This window comes from Mytilus galloprovincialis, chromosome 1 (assembly GCF_965363235.1).
Source record: "Mytilus galloprovincialis chromosome 1, xbMytGall1.hap1.1, whole genome shotgun sequence".
In the NCBI taxonomy this organism is placed as follows: Eukaryota; Metazoa; Mollusca; class Bivalvia; order Mytilida; family Mytilidae; genus Mytilus; species Mytilus galloprovincialis.
In genome coordinates, this window is record NC_134838.1 from 85,747,020 (window position 1) to 85,769,616 (window position 22,597).

At 32.0% G+C, this 22,597-nt stretch overlaps 1 protein-coding gene and 1 pseudogene across 3 annotated transcripts; one reads left to right on the plus strand and one right to left on the minus strand.

The window, feature by feature from the left end:
- Positions 1–273: 273 nt before the first annotated feature.
- LOC143042618 (uncharacterized) lies at positions 274–8,890 on the plus strand. 3 transcript variants are annotated; one of them, XM_076215040.1, is made up of 3 exons: positions 274–4,962; positions 5,802–6,413; positions 7,814–8,890. In XM_076215040.1, exons 2-3 carry the CDS (start codon positions 6,312–6,314, stop codon positions 8,678–8,680), a joined length of 969 nt encoding a protein of 322 aa, XP_076071155.1. In that variant the 5' UTR covers positions 274–4,962; positions 5,802–6,311; the 3' UTR covers positions 8,681–8,890. The 3 variants fall into 3 exon arrangements, with proteins under 3 accessions (XP_076071155.1, XP_076071139.1, XP_076071148.1); XM_076215024.1 differs by having other exon boundaries at positions 623–4,962; positions 7,796–8,890; XM_076215033.1 differs by lacking the exon at positions 274–4,962 and having other exon boundaries at positions 4,995–6,413; positions 7,796–8,890.
- A 131-nt stretch (positions 8,891–9,021) lies between these two features.
- LOC143042609 (uncharacterized) lies at positions 9,022–11,825 on the minus strand (annotated as a pseudogene).
- Between the last annotated feature and the right edge of the window lie 10,772 nt (positions 11,826–22,597).

Here is a 22,597-nt window from a genome sequence, read left to right on the forward strand (position 1 = left end):
GGGGTTTTTTTTTGTTTTTTTTTTTGTTGTTTTAAATGTTTCACACTTTGTCATTTCGGATCCTTACTGTACGATATGGGTTTTGCTCATCATTGTTGAAGGTCTTGAAGGCCGTACGGTGGTTTACGATTTCATTCATCACGTCAAATAGGTTGGTCCCCTCCGTAAAACATTCAGTATGCCTTCGGAATATACAAGTATTGTCAAGAATTTCAATAACGGCCGGGAAACAGACTACACGTCAAATGGCCTCAAAGAAGATGTTTGGTAATTGCTACATTTGTAATCATACCATATCTTCTTATGTTTATATTGTTGATAATTTCAATAAGACATATTTAGTTGACCGAAGACAGATTGGCCTTTTTTATCATTTGGTCCATAAGAATTCGTAACTTGTGATATTTCACTTTATATATCATATAACTACGTTTTTTCAAAAAAATTTTGGGGGTAATTTCTAGTTGAATAATAAGCAATTTGGTGCCAAATTTTCACAGGTTTATTTCTTTAATTGGTTATATTTTTGTTGTGGAGCTTTTTTATTTTCTATTGGGATTTTTTTTTTTGTCCAAAAACAATTTATTTTTTTGAGAAAAAAAGTTGTTTTTACATGAAATAAATATATGGCCAAAAAATAGAGGTGACGAATACTTTTGATCATGTACTGTCTTCACATGTTTCGCTTCTTAAACATTCTTTGCTTTTAAATAATTAATTTTAAGCATTTCTGCATGATGAAAGTAAATCCAGAAAAGGGCTACGGAAGCATGAAATTTATCAAGTGTTTTACTTAAAACAGACATATTTATAATTTATGATATAAAGGACCCATTTTTCTTGTTAATTTTTTCCCGCTTTTAACATATATTCTGAAAGTATTTCTTTATCTTTTTTTGTAAACTTATGCAACAGTAAGGTGCGGTCATAGCCATTACAAAGTCATGAATACCGTGACGGTCAACGAAATCATGTCTTTAGGAGATGACCATTTAAAATTCTGAGGATAGGAGAATGGGGCTGGTAGGAATGTGAAAATGAATATTATGGCATTATGAATAATGAGGCCCAAGTCGTAATGAAAATGAATATTTTGTCCAACAAAATGCATTACAATAAAGGGAATCAGCATGAATGAAAACAATTTGTACTAGCAAAAAATGAAAAGAGAATATCAATCCGGAAAACTGTCTCCCCTCCTCCTCAGAAGATCAAATAATCGCCTCTATACATAAATTTAAAAAAAATCCGCTTGGTAATGTACTTAGCCGTGACCAATAAGGATGAGCACCAAGTCTTGGTAAAGGGTCATGTCCAAACTCCCCGGCAGTTCCAGTTCCGATTCGCATACGGGCCCGAATACTACTCTATTGATGAAGTAAAGGAAAAAGGTTCCGGAACGGAAACGATCACTGTACGGAGTTTAAGTTATGTCCTGAAGTCGTTTTGATTTGTTCATGTTTCTGACTATTCAAGAAACATCCCGAGACAGGAACGGACATTATGTAAAATATATTAAACGAAAAACAGAACAATCTTGTGATGCATTGATAAAAAGTTTTGCTAATTTGTTTGCTTTTGATGACGATCTAGGCTATATAGTCTTGGATACGCAAACGTCAAGTTATTACGAAGCGTTGGGTTTTTTTTTTTTTTGTCGATTTGTGCAGGTGGTTATCTCCCCTTAATATCACCAGGCAAAAGTAAAAACCCAGCAAAGTGCATAAAAAGGAGTTAACTTTACAAAAATCAGTGAGAAAATAAACGAAATTCGAATTTCAACTATGTTATAATAATAAAAAAAAAAAAAAGAGATACTTTTAAAATAAGGATTAAATGTAAAAAGACACAAAAAATTATTAAAAAAAGAGCAGAAAATGAATGTGGATAATGGCACCTACATGTAGAAACTTGGCTATAGTGATATAAATTAGCTCTGGTTGGTGAAATATACTAACTTTGTCATTTTTATATTGGTAGAATAGTAATTTTTTTTTTGTAAACATATCTGATAATGTGTAATGCATTGAAACATATTTTATACAATTTGAATATTTTTTTTTTGAAAATAAAAATAATAAATATTATAGCACCATTTATATTTTATATATATATAAATTAAAGTAGGATCAAAAGTCACAATAAGTTTAATCAAAGTAAAAGAGCCTTTAGACTCAAACTTATGTTTCTTAGTTGAACAGTACAATATTGCCTAGAAAATATCCTACAGAAAAAGGATAAGTTTACCAAAAATATTGACAGAAATTCTGCAATAATAAGTGAAAGTAACACAATTTTGAATAATAAAATCATTTTTATTGTAGAATTCTACTTTTAAATTAGCTAGCATAGCCCTTGTCTAATTTCTCAGGGTATTTTATAGATTATGAAAGTATACTTTTTGAGAGAGAAAAAATGTAGCTTCTTCTCTTCAGGGAGCTGTACAACATCAGCTACTTTACATATTTACAAACAAAGTACTAGTATTGTATAAATTAACTTCTTGTTTGACTTTATAAGCTAGTTTTTGCTCTTACTAATGTAGCTTACTTAGTGAAGAGATAATCAAATAAGCAAATTTTTTAACTTATAAAATAGAAATATAATTAACTGACCTTCAATGGTTTCAATTTTCCTTTTTTTCATATGTTTTTTTTCCTTCAAAAATTTTCTTTGCAATGCTTTTTCTATTGCTTTTTTTGGGGGGCTTTTGTCCATCCATAGGCATAGGCTAGCATTAATTTGTCATATTTGTTTCCAGTATAAATGATTATTTCTAAGACGTATAGTTTCAAACGCAACAAAGAAGAACTTTGTGTGTTGTTCACTTTTCCAATGTGTAAATTTTCACTATGAACATATTTTGTTAACCTTTATATGACGTGTGTTCAAAAAGAAAACAATGGCATCGTCAACTTGTGTACGGAATCAAAAAGGGTTTTAATTTAACATCAAAATGGAGGTATCTTATGAAATTGTGAAAACAGCAATTTTTAATCACAATTGCATTCATGTCTTTAATAAAATCAGTATTTAAGAGTACTTTGGAAACAAGTACAACGAAAAGTAGTTGAAAGTTTGAAACTTACTGTTTTGATGTAGAAACGCCACTAAAACCAGGTACAAATTGACATGTCTGGTGGTCACTAAAATTGATGTATAATAGTAAAAAATCATGGTTTCAAAATTGTGTAGAAATTTGAAATAGGTTTTCCAGGTTCATTTAAGATTATTATCGTTCTTTTACGTATTTGGATACGAAAACGTCAAGTTATGAAAAATCAATGTTTTTTTGGCGAACAAAAAAAGATGGCTGACAATTTTTAGAATGGACTGGACAAAGAAATAGCAGTAACAAGCATTTTTTGATAATGTTTGTATGTCGTATTGAAATTATATTGGTCATAAATGCTACAAATTTTAAAAATCAATTATGATAAAAGCATGACAAGTTCAAGAAAATACTTTAAACGTCAAACTTTTATCCGATTGATTTGGCGGACTTTTTGACGTTACGGACGACTGTAGTGCCACCTTATTAATTCCCCCTGCTATTGTTGCTGGTAGAGCTTGACGACAACGTACGTTTCCAAGTACTTGCTTTCCAACTGGACAGAGAAAGTGAAATGGGTCGAATTTGGCGCTCAAAGTTGTGAGAGTTACATCATAGACGGTGTGACGTCAATGTGGGTCATTTGCATAGCTAGGTCAGTAGTCACATAATAATAATAATAATAATAATAATAATAATAATAATAATAATAATAATAATAATGATAATAATAATAAAATCTTTATTTAAAGACGGTAACTCAATAGACCTTTTTCGTATTGTTTGTTCCGTTAGACCGTTCCGTATTTTTTCCCGCTTTTACATAACTTGTATCACCAACTTCCAAGCAAGGACCGAAGCTCATAAACTCGGCAATCCCGAAGTCCTGCGTTTAACACCCTTGCCTTCAGCCGTACTCACACCGTGCAAGATCTTGCAGAACTTAATCATCCGCAGCGCATGCATACATTTTCTCGTTAATTGCATAAACATATACTTAAAATATGTTTTTGTATTAACTTTAACGGTTCATTTTTAAACATACGACAATTTGTAGCCGTTTGACCATTCTGTGGAAAGTGCGTACATGCGAACTACTTTGTTTACGTTTTCCAAGTTGGCGGCCGCCAGCGTACAAACCATGCAGGTATGATTTTTACTTATATTAAACGATATAACTATTTTAAATCAATGTATAAGAATTCAATTGCATAGGTGTCAGGTCTGATCGCTGGTGGACAATAAACAAAATTGCCGTTTCTTGTTAAACGCAGGACTTCGGGAATGTCCGGAGAGCCGACAACCTTGCTTCGGAAGTTGTTGTATCACGTGACACCCGACATCGTTTGTTTATTGACAACAAGATGGACGGCGCCAGATTCAATGCCTTTAAAGTTCCTCAGTTGCAGGAATATCTCAAAGAACGGGGTATAAGTGTTACTAATATTAACAAACTGAAACTAACCAAGTTATGTGAGGCCGTGGATAAGCTAAATTTACCGTTGGAACCAGATTTGAGAAAAAATGAATCAGTAACCAGTGTTAAGCATAATTTAGAACAATTGTTTGTGATCCTTTTAGCCTTGACGGGTATACGTCAGACTTATCGTTCATTTCAAACTTTAGCTTGTGTGACCTTTTTAACTACCTGATTCATAGTACTGCTAGCTATGACCGACGAAAATTAAAGGCCTACAAATCCAGTGAGGACTACAGACTTTATTTGATCGGTATGTAGAGGAGTTACAATATACAGAAGTGCCAAGTCGGGACATATGTGTTTTCAAGGCCAAAGTCAAATCTACACAGAAAGATAAGACATATCTAAACAAGGCAACATATGATGTGTGGGTCATCATGGACAAGAAAAATGGAGAGGTTAAAACTGCCTACTGTACATGCATTGGCGGGTAACTATATACATATAATATATATTATTAGGAGAAAATATAGCATTTGTTCCGTAACCTGATTGTTTGTAAAAAGTTGACAACTTAATATTTATAATTGTTGATCTCTCCCTAATTTATGATTGGCTCTAGCATGTTTAGGGTTTAAACAGAAAAAAAATGACAAATTTTAATGTACTTGCATAACTCAGTTATTATGTACATGTACAATGTATGTACCAATGAACATGCAGATACAGCCAGACCTATGCACCTGGGATTTTTTATGACATGGCCTCTAACTACATGAAATTTCTATTTCAAGCAATACACTGATTCTATAAGATAAGATAAAGATAAATTTTATTTTCCAAATTAGGTCCCCAGGGGGGGCATATACACATAACATATATAATTGATACAACATACAGTATTATATAAGAGGGAAACATTATAAATTTTTGCAAACTTTTCATTAGTGCACATATTGTGTGAGCCAAAAAAGAAAAGGAATATATAGCAAGTGCTATGAAATTACAATGACAAAATTTGGAAATCTCTTAGTTATCTAGGCTTAACTTTGACTCTTAAATATTACAAAGTGACCTCATTACTAGTTGGTCAGAGAGAAGCTGGACTTTGCTAGTTTATGTTTAATGTATATATATAGTGCTAGACAATGAACTAAAGAACAAGAAATCACAAATTCAAAAAAAATAACAACTAAAAAATAAGACTTAAAATTACCTTTTAAACAATTGAATACTTATAATACACATGTACAATGTATACATAATCATTGCAAGAAAATTAACATTTTTTAATATCACATTATGATTAATCCTTATCATAACTTTCAGGGCAGATGGTGCTTGTAGGCATGTTGGAGCCACTTTGTATGAAATAGAAGCATTTGAGGTTAAATCTGTAACAGATGGAGAAAACCAATGGAAGAAAAGATCAAGAAGCCATGACTGTCCAGTCCCAATTAAACAGATGAAGCTAGACAAATATTATATGATTTTTCATTTCATGAACCCATTTTACTGGAATTTATATATTGATCCCTAAATAAACCAACATTGAAATAGTTAACCATTGATTATGAAGGACAAAAGACCTAAATATTTAATAATGTCTATTATTTATTAAATCTATTCTGTATTATCATCAGTTTGTGTTAAAAATGATAAGAAATGTAACCTGAATTACTTAATGAGTTTAATATTGTGGCTTTGATGGACAATTTTCTCCTTTGCACTCATACCGCATCTTATTTATATTGATCAACATATTTTCAGTATCAAATTCTTAACTAGAATTGTATAGTTTGCTTTTTTTTTAATAACAGGTACAATGAAGAACCTACCATGGATTTCAGTGGCCTACAAAACTTTGACCCCAGAAGTGTGGATCAGAGGGCAAATTACAACTTGGAAAGAATTCAAGCTATAGCAAGAGACCTTGAAAAGGTATACACATTACTATGTTTTTAGTTTGGTATTAATGTCAGAAAGACAAAATTACATGTATAAAAGCCTCACATACAAACTTTCATTTGACTTTGTTCAAATGAATTTTAATACTGAGTCTATAACCCTTACATGCCTTCAGTAATTAAGTACTATGCCAAAAGAAAATATTTCAAAGGAAACACATATTTTCATCAAACTATGGAACTTGTGATCTACATAAAGGAGTAGGTCCGGTAAGGATCGATTTTGGCCTCAAATTTCAGGTTCATCTGACGAAAGATTTTGACCACTTTTTAAACACTTAGTGTCTATTTTATTTGAATTAATTCGTTTATGTGAAAGATTTTAACAGATTTAGTCATTAAAAACGATCCGATTCAAGCTCAAATATGACAAATCTACCTAATATGCCGAAAATTGTCACTTTTCAGATGGTTTTTGGTAAAAATGAAAGTGGCCGCATCCGTGTTCATCCTCAACCTTTATATATGTTATGTATTATCATAAAATACAACTTACATTTCAATATTAAGGATGAACACGAATGCGGCCACTTTCGTTTTACACGAAAACCGTCTAAAATTTAACAAAAATGCTAGAATTATGAGGATTTCAGTAATTTAGCATGACTTAATGGTGCTAGCACCGGATATATGTGCATTGTATTGTCAAAAACAGCCCATATTTATGTTGCAGAAGCATTCTACTGTTCAATAAATAACTAAAGGTTTACATTTTAACAATTTTGTAAAACTGCTATATTTTGGGGCCAAAAAGGGATCTTACTGAACCTACTCCTTTGTTTTTCTAGGAGTTGTGCCCCTTTGACCTTATAATTTTGGCCTTAAAATATTACTTTAAGTTTGTCAATTGAACCTTTCTGAAACAACACAGCATAATTACATAAAACGTTTTACATAATAAGGATATGCTATGTATACATTTGTATATAATAATGACAGGAAATTGTGATTAAACTAGGAGTTACATCATTAAGAATTTAGTTTGTAAGTCCATTTATACACTTTCAATTAATTTAAGTGTGTTCCTATATTTTGCATTGATGTTAATTGTAACTTTAGATATAGGAACATGTGGTGTGAGTGCCAATGAGACAACTCTCCATCCAAATAACAATTTAAAAAAGTAAACCATTATAGGTCAATGTACGGCCTTCAACACAGAGCCTTGGCTCACACCGAACAACAAGCTATTAAGGGCCCTAAAAATTACTAGTGTAAAAAAAATTGCATACTTATGATTACCCACAGAAACCAATGTGAACTTTTGAAACTTAAATCATCATCTGTACTTATTTATTTCTTCTTACAAAAAATGTAAATATTGTATAAATGTATTTTCTATATACTGTACTTCAGATATCTCCAAATTTGCAGGCACTAGACATTTTAGGAGACCCTAGTGATCATGTAGAGGAAGTGAATAACATTGATTTAAATTGTGATAACTTGAAAGTACATAAAAGAGTAATTGACCAATTGAACAACAATGATGACATAGGTTCTATTACAGATACATTAAAATACAGTTCTGGTGATATTGATTTGATAGAAATGAACACTCGTGGACAATCAAATAATGATTTGTGGTTTGCAATGAGAAAAGGTATTATTACTGCGTCAAATTTTGAGAAAGTTTTAAATGCTGTCCAAAGAGACCGATGCCCTCCTTCACTTTTGAAACAGTTAATTGGGGAATACAGCAATGCTTCTTCAGCTTCTTTAGATTGGGGTCGAAAAAAGGAAGAAACAGCTTTACACTTGTATATGAAAGTAAACAAGAAAGCACATCAAAAAGCTTGTATGCAGAACAAGGGATTACTGCTGTATGAGAACATGCCATACATTGGGTGTTCGGTAGATGGCATTTTCACATGCAAATGTCACACTTCAAAAGTTATTGAAGTGAAATGTCCATATTCAGCACGCTTTGACAACCCAAAGGATGTGGCAATAGATAAATCTCATAAGAATGATTATTACCATCAAATACAAGGGAAAATGGGTATTTATGGACTTGACAAATGTGACCTAGTGATTTACACTTCAAAAGGAATATGTGTAACAACTGTAGACTTTGACCCAATTTTTTTCAATAACATGGTGACAAAACTAGATAAATTTTATAGAGAACACTTACTTCCATATGCTATCAGATTTGGAGAACATGTGACAACGAATTATAAATACAAAGACTCATCACATTATTCAAACATGTACAATTCTTCTTATTTATTTATGTAGACCTACTCCATAGATGGTGATTAACTAGTGTTATGCTGTCCGTCTGTCCGTCCCACATTTCCCTTGAATTGCATTTTATATCTTGGCAAGTCTAACAAAGGACACAGCATGATTAATGATCTTGGATAACAGTAAAACAAGAAGCCAATGAATGAACTCAAGTTATATTGATTGAATGATAAGGAGTTCTTTCTTCTTAAGACAACATACTATATACAAAAAATGTATGTTGTTTTCTTTTGTGTTGGGTTTCTGTATCATTAGTATTGGGAAAGTAGAAATAGGTGATAAGACATACAAATGCACAACTTGGATAATTGTCCCATTAGCAATCATAACATGATTGATTTATTCATTTTACAAGCTGTTCATCCAAGTTGCATAACATTGCACATACTTTTACTACCTCACTGTAGATAGGCTTCATACGCAAAGGAATTATTCCCTGTAAAATAGCAAAATTTTTTAACCTTCCAATGGCTCCCTCAACATGAATTCTTGCCCTTGCTATTCTGCGAGTCTTAGTGGTTGCATTTCTGCACATCTGTTTGCCAAAAGAGAAAGGTGGAATGTTCAGTGTGCCACCTTTTAAAGCTAATTCCCCCCTTATTAAAAAAACCTCTGTCTGCCATAATATCATCGCCAAATTGTATGTTATCTAAAAATCCTGAATCTTGAACAATTTTTTTGTCAGAAATACTGCCAGTGAATAAATCAGATATGAAACTAAAAGTACCACTTGGAGTTATTCCCAGTAGGCATTTGAATGTGTTGTGGTGTTTGTATTGTGAATAGGTAATTCGTTGTGCTGAAGGAAGACTTGGTCGTTGTGTGAAGAACTCGGTATAAACAATGATACATCTGGTTTTAGGAAAATACTTAAAACATTTGGATAGTGTATTTCTTATTTGCTCCATAGATGGCCATCTAATAAGAAAATTTAACTCATGGCTCACTAAGTTGATCCAGGTGTTAAATATTTTAATGACACTACTTTCTGACATGCCAAACATATTCCCAAGTGACTTGGTATCGAAATCCCTTCTTAAACGTATAAGTGTGATTGATAGTTCCTCTTTGATAGTCAACTTTCTCTTTAGACCAGGCTTCAATGTCTACAGAAAAGAAAAAAAACCATTTCAATTAATATATACAATGTACTGGCATCTTCTAATATATATGAAAGGTGCAAAATCAATGAAATAAATCATGTTTTTGTTTGTCAGTTTACTGTCTGTACAAATTTGATTATTACAAACAGAGTAGGTTACAGTGACCTCAATCAGTAACGTTTTATGACACGTCAAGCAAATCATTGATCAGCAGCTCTACAAGGATACATATTTTCCTTCAATTTGAACTAGTTTTTTAAAAACATTGAAAAATATACATGTAGTATCAAATATTAAACAGGTATATATAAAAAATAGATGTGGTATGAGACAACTCTCTACAAGAGACCAAAATGACACAGAAATTAACAACTATAGGTTATCGTACAGCCTTCAACAATGAGTGAAGTCCATACAGCATAGTATGGTGGTCACTTAAATTATTGTTTGAAATAAAATATTAGCTACAATTAACAAATTGAGTGAGACAATTCTGTCACAACACCAATTGAAGTATAGAGAAGCTTAGCCTTATGTCAGTAACATGGCATTTCACGTAGAGCTGCGAAGTGGAAATAATATGGCTGTTTTAACACAAATAAATCCATAGATATTTACCTCACTACTTTCCCTTTCATTTGTGTTAACACTGTTCCAGTAAACCATGTTTCTAGCTTTGTCCTGAAGAAAACTAAATAACCATGTGAACATGGCTAAAGACAATCCTGTAAAAAAAATCTGCTTTTGTAACTACCATATTGCAAATGAATATCTTGTTACAGTTGTTTTTTTTTCACATTAAGGAAAAATCTTAAACTTACTAGCTCTCTAGTAGATGGTGTTTATATCTTATATTTAAACATATTAAAATATAGGTAATCTGAATTTTATTAACTGTTTCGTCCCTGCCAAGGGTACTCGTCGGGTGGTTTTATATATAAATGTACAAATTGATTATTGGACATATATATATGTTGGCTGCCACGACAGTTATTAATATATTCATAGTACAGTGGTTCACTATACATACAAGTCATTAATTAAAAGTGTTACAAATACAGAACTACTGATATAAGCTAAGACTCTGTTATGATCTGATATCTATTATTTTTTGTCTCAAATGTTAATGTCATGAAGATCAAACCAGTATTTGTAATTGACCTAACAAGCTTAGTACCTTGAATTTTTTTTTACCTGTATAAAATTTGCACATCTTGTCAATTTTGAATATATCGTCCATGATGAACTGCCTCTTAAACTCTCCCCTATCTTTAAAGCAACCACCACTGTATGGTGACATATCATCCAATGAAATCTCTGTCTGCACTGACACACTGTTTGTCTGTATTTTGACTTTTTGTTCCACAGGCTTTGTATAACTATGATCACCTGCAGGAAATGAAAGGCGAAAAATATCTTAGTCTCAAGTATTTTTATATTTTTCACATGTTTAAAGTATTGTACATATTCTATTTACTCACTTAACTGTACTCGTGTCAGACCCAAACAAGTAAATCAATTGAGAAAAGCATGCAACTTGGGTTATAGTCAATCCATCCCCCTTTTTTCTTCAGTTTGGTGTGATGACTTACAACATGTATTATCAGTCAATGCCTTGCTATTACAAAATATATAAATATATATATATATATATACCAGTCATTACCTTTCAATTCTTCACAGGAATGTGCTGTTGCCTGAAGAGGTTGGTCTGTTGGTGTGTTATTATCAACAGTAACATATGCCTGAACATCCATCCATACTTCAGTTTAAGTTTTAGTGGGCGTGGTCATGATGGTTTTGGTCATAGCTCTGTCAAAGGGAAGTTTCCGCGACTTATGTACTACTTGATTTGATAGGGTTGCTATGATTGGGTACGGATGCATGGCTGTAGGTCTTCCGTCAATAAAATGTTTGCTGCATACATAGGCATGTTTGTTGACATTAGCAACGGTGTAATTTTTCCTGCCACAAGCTTTTACCCACTGCAGAGTTTCTTGCATTCTTGTTTTTGGCTTCAGTATAGGGAAGAATTCAACTCCTGACATATGCGGTTTATCTTTGTACCGGTCATCGCTGTTGCATGTTTCCCAAACACAACGTTTTACCATATTGTTTGTAACTTTGTTTATGTTTTCGCGGTCTAGGGACTTGTCGGGTATCACGTGACGTTGGCCGCTTACGTTGCGCATAACCGTTTACATCAAATATAATATGAAAGTCGACTATTAGAACTAGTCTAATTTTTATTGAGGCCCTCAAACAAAATGTGTGCATACAGTTAACATTCATACATTCATACATTAAAATACAATATATATTGCTAGTATATACACAATTCAATTATTGAAATATACAAATGGTAATAAATGGATATATTTGATAAAGTTTATATTGATATATCTATACTATCTATACTATTAAACGAGAAGACCTCATTTTGGGTGTCGCTTCTCTTCTTTCCACAATAAATTAATCAACACGCCTCTGTGTCATATAGGTACAGTGCAAAGTCGCATTTGTCATCCATTCATATGATTATTCAAATTGAGTTATTTTGGGAGAAAAACGTGAAAAAAGGCATCCGGATATTGTCCCGTCATTGGACGAAATTTTAAGTCAGATTATACTTCCGGTTTGCGTTTTTCTGTATACTTTGAACATACATATACAAAGAATAAAGTGTATTTTCAGAATTCTATCTGCTATCATTTTCAAGTTTACTATCTACGGAGGTCACAGAGTTTATTAAATAGAGAGAGTCTGTATACCCTATCAATGACCACCATGGATCGATTAGTAAACTTAGAATTTACTATCTACGGCGGTCACAGAGTTTATTAAATAGAGAGAGTCTGTATACTCACGTGTGTATACTATACCAATGACCACCATGAATCGATTAGTAAACTAGAATTGAAAGTAAATACACTATATTTATATAGTTACTGTAATGAATGTTCATAATATACAGATAAGCGCTAAAAATATTCATGTGAACTTTTGATACCTTTTCTAAAATTCTCCAGTCATTAAATCTTTTACAAAATTCATTGATTACAAAAAAAAAGATGTGGTATGATTGCCATGTTGAGACAACTCTAGATAAGCGCTAAAAATATTCATGTGAACTTTTGATACCTTTTCTAAAATTCTCCAGTCATTAAATCTTTTACAAAATTCATTGATTACAAAAAAAAAGAAGATGTGGTATGATTGCCATGTTGAGACAACTCTCCACAAGAGACCAATATGACACAGAAATTATCAACTATAGGTCACCGTACGACCTTCAACAACGAGCAAAGCCCATACCCCATACTCAGCTTTAAAAGGCCCGAACTGACAATGTAAAACAATTCAAACCAGAAAACTAGCGGCCTTATTTATGCACAAAAAATGAACGAAAAACGAATATGTAACACATAAACAAACGAAAACCACTGAATTACAGGCTCCTTACTTAAATGTTCATAACATACTAAATGTATGTTCATATTGAAATTGATAGAAAACCAAAAATTGGGAATTTTGGAAACAATAACCTATGACTTATGATACTTTTGCTGAAATTCTCCAGTCATTCAATATTTTACAAAATTCTTCCACACTTAACATACTTTAAACTACGCTCTGAATGACCGCGATTTCGCGGGTGTGTTCTAGTTATATATTATATGGGGACAAAGTCCCCAATAACAGTAGAAAAATCAATAAAAAATAAAAAAATAAAAATCGGGATAATTTTCCCGAATTTTTCATTGTACTAATGAACTCAAAATCGTTCAATTTTTTTTGTCGTGTTTTTTAATTTCCGGATCTGCACAGAACGCAGAAATCTACTTCCTTTTTCCGGTCTTGTTGTCGTGAGACTTTGATTAGCCTAGTAAAATATAGGAACTCAAGGAACACAATACCAATATTTCATTTTTAATCATTCTTTGTCTTTGATATGAATAAACGTTACCTGATGCATTGCGTTATTTTGTTTACATTGAACACGACGTCATAACTTAAATAACGTCACAAGTAAAATCCCTAACAACAGAACCAAAATCGGAAAGTTACGGTATTTCCGTTTCTTTTTTTCACAAATATTTTAAAAAGTTACATAAAAAAATAATCACACAGTCTTCGTCCCCATTCACAGGTAATGCCTGCCTCATATTATTATAAAGATATATTGACAATGTGGCAGAATAGTGACGACTTAAGTTAACCAATCAAAATCCTAGAAATATACTAAGCCGGGGATAAAGGATTTTGTGCACATGTAGAGGGCTTTTTTGTAAACAGTGTCACTAGAAAAGAAAAAAATGCATGTACCAGTGAGACTTGCCAGTGAGATTGTCCAAGGCTAGGAAACCAAGTCCTAAAAGATATTACTTTTGACAGAACTGATAAAGATACATGTTACAAAACACCTGCAAAATTTAAGCTTTATCCTGGTACATACAGAACTAGTGCATGTGTAAATAATGGCGATGATTTGTAAGTGAACTTTTAGAACGACTGAAAAATATCTACTCTAGTTGTGTTTTATACAAGACACTAAGAACCCATTGCCAGCTTTTTAGAGACACACGATACACAATATATGTTTCATGATAATGTTGATTAAAAATCGGAATATTGTCAAAATGTGTGTTCTTCGTTTTTGAATGATCTGAAAATAACCAAGGAAAGTTCGAAACAGGTAGAAACAACAACAAAAGAACAACATATAAATCCAAACTGGGAAAAAAGCAAGATGAAAGTTAATAACGACAGTGGACAGCAAAATTTGAGAGCTAAAAGTTTGGAATTAGGTCGTTCAAAGGAGATAGAGGTATTAAGAAGCAATACAACCTATCATTTTAAAGTGTCAAGATGTAACCATTGAAAATAGAGGACTGTTAATAAATCCGACGTATCCGTATCAAGGAGCAAGTATTGATGATTTCGCAGCCTGTGAAATTTGTGGATGTGGAGTTGTTGAATTCAGGTGTCTATATAGGTCTGACGAAGACTCCACACCTTGGAGAAAAGGAAAATCTTTACAATGTTCCCTTGAAGGAAAATTTTGCTGTGTTTAAGATGGTGATGCATCAAAATTGAAACAAGGTCATAAATACTTGTTTCAAATTCAAGGACAAATGGCTGTGTATGAAGTTCAGTGGGCAGACGTTGTTGCATTAACAACTAAGGGACTATCTGTAGAGAGAATCACTTTTAATGAAACTTTATGTCTGGAAATGTTGAGAAAGATTCACTCGTTTCATTTGACCTCAGTAATTCCTGAGGTTGAATATAATGAATACAATATTACAGCAAATTTAGGGTTATAACACATTTATAAGAAGCTAAATATAATTTGATCTCACTGGCCAAATCTTTAGCAAATACAATGTACATAAAGTTCCATCTGGAAAGATCCAAAATACGATAAGGACAAAATAAATCAATTGTATGTTTCCTATTTCACTCTCCCAAAAATATAGGTAGAGTAGGTAGGATAAACATTTTATTTTATTAAAACATTTTTTTTTTTATTTTCTATACATTTTTCTGTTCATGTGATAACATTTCCTATATTTGACTGCTAATACACTGCACAGTCTCAAACAAGCCATGCATGTCTTTTAAAGTTTGGTTTTTGATACGCTTTACAGATAGGCATTTTTGTAATTTTCATTCAAACGAATTATCAGATGCGGAGAGACTCCAAAATCTTTTTTCTTATTATTTTTAAAAAATAATTTTATGATGAATAATTTGTTAATGGTTGGCATAGCAGCAGAGGTGGGGTCGGGGAAACCGGAAACACACATTTAACCTATGTTGGCCTGACATGAAAAATGAACTGGGACTAAATTGAGTACACTGTATGTAATAAATCGTACATCTTGATGTTTAGATATTATGCCATGTTACTAACATAGAATCTATAAATTTTGAAAAAGAATTGTTTGTTTCTCAAGCCTTTTTCTGAAAATAAATGTGCTGTTAGTCGTTGGTTTTTAGTTGGCCTCAACGGCGTGAAGAACTATTGTAGTACCGACGGCATTCATGTCGCCTTAATACATTTTACATTCTAGTTCATATCTCAGCAACAATTAGTGATAGGATCATGTAACCTTGTACATATGCATCTATATGTAGGATAGCAGAACAACATACAGGCAAAAGAGTAGATCACTGTGACATTCATTTTATGCTTCAGTCTCTTTGTTAAGGTGTAACGTCTAAGTAAGTAACAAAGGAGCAATAACTGATAGGATCATGCAAGGGTTCTGCATTGATGATTAAAAAACGGTATCAAATTATCTAACCATTGATTTACTATTAATTCTGTGTGTTTGTACAAAATATTCCTTTTAGGCTCACCTGTCCCAAAAACATGTAATTATTAGTGTTTGCAATCACTTGGCGTCCGTTTGTAATCTGCTCCTTTGAAAATACCAAAACACTAAAAAAAAAAATGGGTCTCTCCGCCCGTCAGTTTTATGCCATTAAGTATTACTGTTGTCCTTCTGTCCAAAAATACACTGCCTCCACCACATGTAATTATGAAACTTATACACAGTACGTAATACCACAAAACACAGATCAAGTAAGAATTTTAGAGGCTTCATTTTTACTGTTCTAGAGTTATGCCCCCTTTCAATTGAAACACATTCTTAAATTTTCGTTTTCATTCTCTAATTTAATTTTGCGTCAACCAAATGTTATGAATTTATACATCATGTAAATAATGCCTATTACCTTAAAACACAAACCATATTCGAATTTTGATGCCATCACTATAACAGTTTAAGAAATATGCCCTTTTACAAATGGAAAAATTGCTGGATTTTTTTAACAACATCTGATCTTGAATGGAGTGTTTCTTCATTTGAAATCATTATACACGTACCACATCCATGAATGAGATCTATGTATGTACATTATTCAACAAGAAAATGTGCCTTTTAAGGGCATACGATACAGTTTTGATCCTGTATTTACAAGTTCATGAAAATTTGCATTTAGGCTATTTTTTACCTGATTAAATCAAATATGTAATAAAAAATATACCTTCATGTGCTACTTTTTGAGTAAAATTAGGTCGAAATTTTGTATATTTGCTCAAAATTCAGATTTTTGGCCGTAATTTCTTTTTCGAAAGAAAGACATAACTTTTTTGTTATAAAAGATAAACACAAATTATTTTTTGTTAAATAATCGGTAATTTCTGTATTTTATAAGTATCCTAAAACAATATGCAATTTTTTATTCAGAAATAACTCATATTTATCAAATGTTTATGAATTGAGGAAAAAACGTCATTTTTTTACTGCATGTTTATCAAAATTTTAAAAAATCCTCTATTTACAGTTTTATAAAACTTGGATCACATAATCTCCCTGCAAAATGAAACAAATTGCTGTTTTGAAAAATAGGGGTCCATGAACTCGTTTTCAAATTAAATCAGTTTGAATGCTAAAAATCAGTAGAAAAATACATCTTTTCCCGATATGTCACAGTTTGACGTCGCGAAAATAACATTTTACGTTAGCAACGTCATTACCTCCCCTGTAACTGTATCGTATGCCCTTAACCATACTTAGTCTACTTGGTAATCTATTGACCACAATTAAACTGTGAAATATAATTGATGACCTTCTATGGTGATGTTGAGTTGTCAGCCTTTTACAACTTTTGATCTTCAGTGCTGTACAACTTTGTACTTTTTTTCACTTTCGATCTTTTATATCTGGGCGTCACTGGTGAGTCTTGTGTGGACGAGGCGAGTTTTTGGCGTATTGAATTTTAAACCTGATGCTTTTTGTTATCCATTAATCATGTGTTTCTTTGTCTAATACGTTCTCCTATTTATTTGTATTGTAGTCCTGTAATATTATGTTGTCATTTCAATGTTATATTTAACATTGCCATTAAAGTTCGAGGTTTGGCTTGGCATGCCACAAAACCAGGTTCAACCCACCATTTTTTCCTTTAAAAATGTCCTGTACCAAGTCAGGAATATGGCCATTGTTATATTATAGTTCGTTTCTGTGTGTGTTACATTTTAACGTTGCGTCGTTTGTTTTCTCTTATTTTTGAGTGTAAATTCACATTGCGATAAGACGTGTCACGGTACTTGTCTATCCCAAATTCATGTATTTGGTTTTGATGTTATATTTATAATTTTCGTGGGATTTTGTCTGATGCTTGGTCCGTTTCTGTGTGTGTTACATTGTAGTGTTGTGTCGTTGTTCTCCTCTTATGTTTGGTGCGTTTCCCTCAGTTTTAGTTTGTTACCCCGATTTTGTTTTTTGTCCATGGATTTATGAGTTTGAACAGCGGTATACTACTGTTGCCTTTATTTATCAGATCCCCTGGAAGTACAGAGTGTAGCCATGAGTATTCATTACTTGAGATTTTCCGCTACTTATTGTGTAAAAAAAACTCCATTTTTTCAAAACCATATTTTGGGGTCAATTTTGGTTTGATTTTAAGCGACTTGGTACCAAAAGAAGCAGAATTGTCACCGGTTTATTTGTTTATTTGGTTACATTTTTTCTATGAATCATTTTCATTTTTTTCACAAGATACACACAAATATTATTTTCTGTTCAGAAATTCGCTTTATATTCAACAAAATTAAAATATAAAAAATTATTGTATGTGTTCACATCAAAAGAAAACAAAAAACAACTGAAGACAAAACTATCACCAAATAAACGAAATACTTTAGACAATTCTACGTCTTTTAAGGCCTTGTTGATAAAAATCCAACCATAAATGCCTTCAAAATATTTTTATTTTTTAAATGTGTTTTTATATAAAATATATAGCAAAAAATGCAGCTGACGAATACTTTTGGCCAGGTACTGGATTGTAAAGTAAAAAACGACCATGAAATTATCCTAGCCCGTGCGATTGCGGAACCGGACAACTATCGGAAGAACTTCGTAAAGTGATTGATTAAAATGGGAAAGATGTTTGTGAAAAAAGTGGTTAACTCCATCGCTAATAAGTGGATCTGTTGCTCAATTCATTTCAAAATTACGAGCAAACATAATTGCATCAAAGGTTCAATAGTTGAACTGCATGATGTTTTTGTTGATGAGGATGAAAAACTTTCACCTATTATTAACATGTGAGATGTAAATGAGTTAAATTCAAAAGTTTCATCTATTGTAACTGAAGTTTTTTCTTCTGTAGGCATATAAGATTTTGATAAGAGACCATACTATAGCATTCTGTAAAAGGAAACAACAAAACACTGTAAAAGATATAAACATTTTAGAAAGTTACCTTAAATCAAAGTATAAAATGTCAAGAAGATGTTTATAACATGTTTTAAACATAATAAAATACACATCAAGCGTATAATCCAAAGTAAATACTGACACAGCAGACCAAAGCCAATTAACTAATAAAACCTCAATGCGTTGACCTTGATATACCACTTGATAAGAGAATTACAGGCGTAAACAATGATAAACGATATGACGCAACGTTAGATATTGCAACTACCACGAAAAATAGCGTTAAGTAAATATTTGACCGGAAATTTTTTATAGAAATGCTGAAATAAATATTTCAAATTATACATGAAAATAAAGATTGATTCTTAAATTTTCACATTATGATAGAGAAAGAATAAAAATATAATATTCATAGGCTTAAGAAGACACAGATTATCCGAACAACGTTTACTTAGCGTTGTCCCATGTAACAAACTCGGGACATAAAACTCGCACAATTCGCGAAATGTTCACGCAACTCTTCGAAATTCTGCATGGACATTCTATGACGTGATATATTTCAATATTGGTTAACATGGCTGTCTCCATTTAAAATTTGCATACATATTTTCAAAAGAATATGATGTACGGAAATGTCCCATCGGAAATTTAATTTGGAAACTTCAAACATTTCAGTTCAAAAATAAAATTTTGACAGAAAATTCATTAAATTGTAAGCACGATCGTTTTGTACTAAGTGTAAGCTTCCAAAATTCGAATTGAAAAATAAATTGAGCTACATATTCAATTCAAAACAATAGATTTGCAATGTCTTGCGGAAATGTCCGAGTCACAAAACTTTTACGGCCAAAAAAACAGAGATTTGATTTTGTGAAGATTTTTTTTCGGCTTTTATAACCATACCAATAAAAAGTACTTTTAAAGTTGAAGTTGGTACACCAAATAGCATTAACATTACAGGGTTATCTATAAACAATACGGATTAATGAAAATGTCTTGCAAGTTTGTCCGTTATCATAATTTGACGTCGCCAGAACGTTATGCTAGCTATAGGGACGGCATAAACTGCATTCGCTTGTTCCTTCCTCCACTAAATATAAATGTCCTGGTTTCAACAAAACGAAATGATGCACACATTACAAAAATACACATATATAAGACGATCAAAAAGTAAGAAAACTTCAGTATCATAACTATAATCTATTGTATGTTGCTGCTTGAATAAAATCATACTCGGGTTGAATATATTTAAGGAATGACTGTAATATTTTTTCTGTCTATGAAGAAATAACATAAAAAATTTGATGCACACTGAATAAAGCGCGTAGCGGGTTATTAAACAGTGTGCACCACATTTTTTATGTTATTTCGAATAGACAGAAAAAATATTACAGTCATTTCTTATAATTTAATTCTAAATTCCATTTTAAACCGTAGAAAACCATGAAAAAACGTTGATGACGTCGCGATCACATGACTAAATTATGTCTATGGGCTCATAACAAAATAACGTCAGCCAATCAGAAGATGCGTTACATCCAAAATTAAATTATGAGACAATATCTGAAAAAGTCTAATTTTTGGCGATAAGAAAAAACAAAAACAAAATCTTTAGACCCGGTATTTTAATAGCACAAATCGAAGAAGACACATTGGGGATCTAGGAACTGTTGTCTGTAATTCAAACAATTGTTTAATAAGGAAACAATGGCAATTTAAAAAATGGTACCAAAAAAATCCAGTTCTTTACTGTTACCAAAGTGAATCAATTTTAAAAAGTTTATAATGGGAATAAGGAATAAGTTAAGACACTATTTGTGGTTTACCAGTATATCCTGCAATAGTTTATCAAATGCCAATTATTGATTTTAGCATTTGCAATACAAAAGGTTTAAAATATACTTAAATATAGTCAGATATGTCGGTAACATGAAAGAATCTTGAGTAACAGGACAATGGTAACATGACAGAGTTGGTAACAGAAAGAATTTTTCTGCTTTATTTTAAAGTTTAAGAAAAATTCATCATTTTAGATTGGTCACAATTGGAAGATAACAGCAAACAATGTCATTTATCCTTTGAAACTGTATTTGCAAACTGAAAAATCTGCCTAGGTAATGAAAAATTCTAAAATAAATTCCTTTCTGTTACTATCTACTATACTAAAATTGCACAATGTTCTCTGCTGTTATCAAAAGCAAAACACCTATTTTTTTATTCAGTATACTGTATATTATTTTGAAATTTATTTGATATGGTGGTGATAACTTATATTAAATGAAATGGTTGGCATATAGTAGATTAACTTTTCGATTCTTCAGTGAAATTGTCTTGAACATCCTTCCTGTTACCGATGATGGTTAGATAGCAATAAACAGTTAGGAAAAAAATTTAAATTTGCCCTTATAAATTTTACCATCCCCTTTTCATTGCTTTCTTGCAATATCAAGCTTACTGTTTGTGTCATATATGGGCATATGTATGTAATCAGAATCTTCCATAGATTTTATATCCAGTATATAAAATGGTAAAATATAATTTCTTTTGGGTGTATCCATGGCAACAATCTGCATTTATTTGTTATAAAATATTGCAAAAAGGGGGGGGAAAGATGTCACATATTTCCCCAAAATTTGGCTAGACTAGAATTTCAATCGCTTGAAGTAATACCTTTTCTGAAACTGTGTACATATATCATTCAGCAAATCCAATGAAAATCATATGTCTTTCATCTCATTTTTTTGTAAAATTGCGTCAAAAACTTCGTGTAGAAAAAAAGTGTTTGTAAACATTGCTTTAATTTCGGGACCGATGGCCGGTCTAGCTATGAAAATACGGATTGTCAAACACAAAACAGCCCATAAAACATGTAAAAAATAATCTTGATGCTCTTATAAACCATCTTTGAAGGCTAAATTATCACTCAGCTGTCTAAAAATGAATTTTATTACACAATATCTTTCCTATTTGAAAAATCCACAGAGGCCAAAATGCAAAACTAAACTCCGAACTGTGTATTGCTACCTTATGCTGTCACTTTTTATCAGGTAACATGACAGAACGTAACAGAAAGGAATTACGCGATAGTTTTTGTCCTTTTTATCACATTAAATGTAAGTGTATTTCCTGTGACATATAACTTTTAAAAAGATGATATAAAAACACACTTAATGTCGTGGTGCACATTTAAAAATATTCTCAGAAAGTGTAAGAAAAGGCTATAACAGGATAGAACACCAATAAGTATTTTTCTGTAAATTCTTACCTTGGATGGGCTTGAATTTTCAAACCTGGCCGCCTTTCCAACTATTTCTTTGTACTAATGCATTCAGGAAATGATGCTCTTCACAATACATAATGGGAAAATAACTCTTGGTGTTGTAAACGTTTCCACAGGTAAAAAAAACTAGTGGTAAGAGGAGGGAAATCACCCCTGGGGACACATTTTTTTCTCTTAAAAGTTGCAAAATTTTATTACATGCTATAGTTATAATATAAAAAGACAAATTAGGGGCAAGTTTGTTATATAATATATCGTATATGTGAGAATCGGACGCCTGTTTAATTAA

Excerpts from the sequence above, each read along its gene's own strand:
- LOC143042618 (XM_076215024.1), top strand. The coding sequence starts at position 6,312 with ATGGATTTCAGTGGCCTACAAAACTTTGACCCCAGAAGTGTGGATCAG. Across the intron at positions 6,414-7,795 it reads TAGCAAGAGACCTTGAAAAG|ATATCTCCAAATTTGCAGGC; the intron begins GTATACACATTA and ends ACTGTACTTCAG.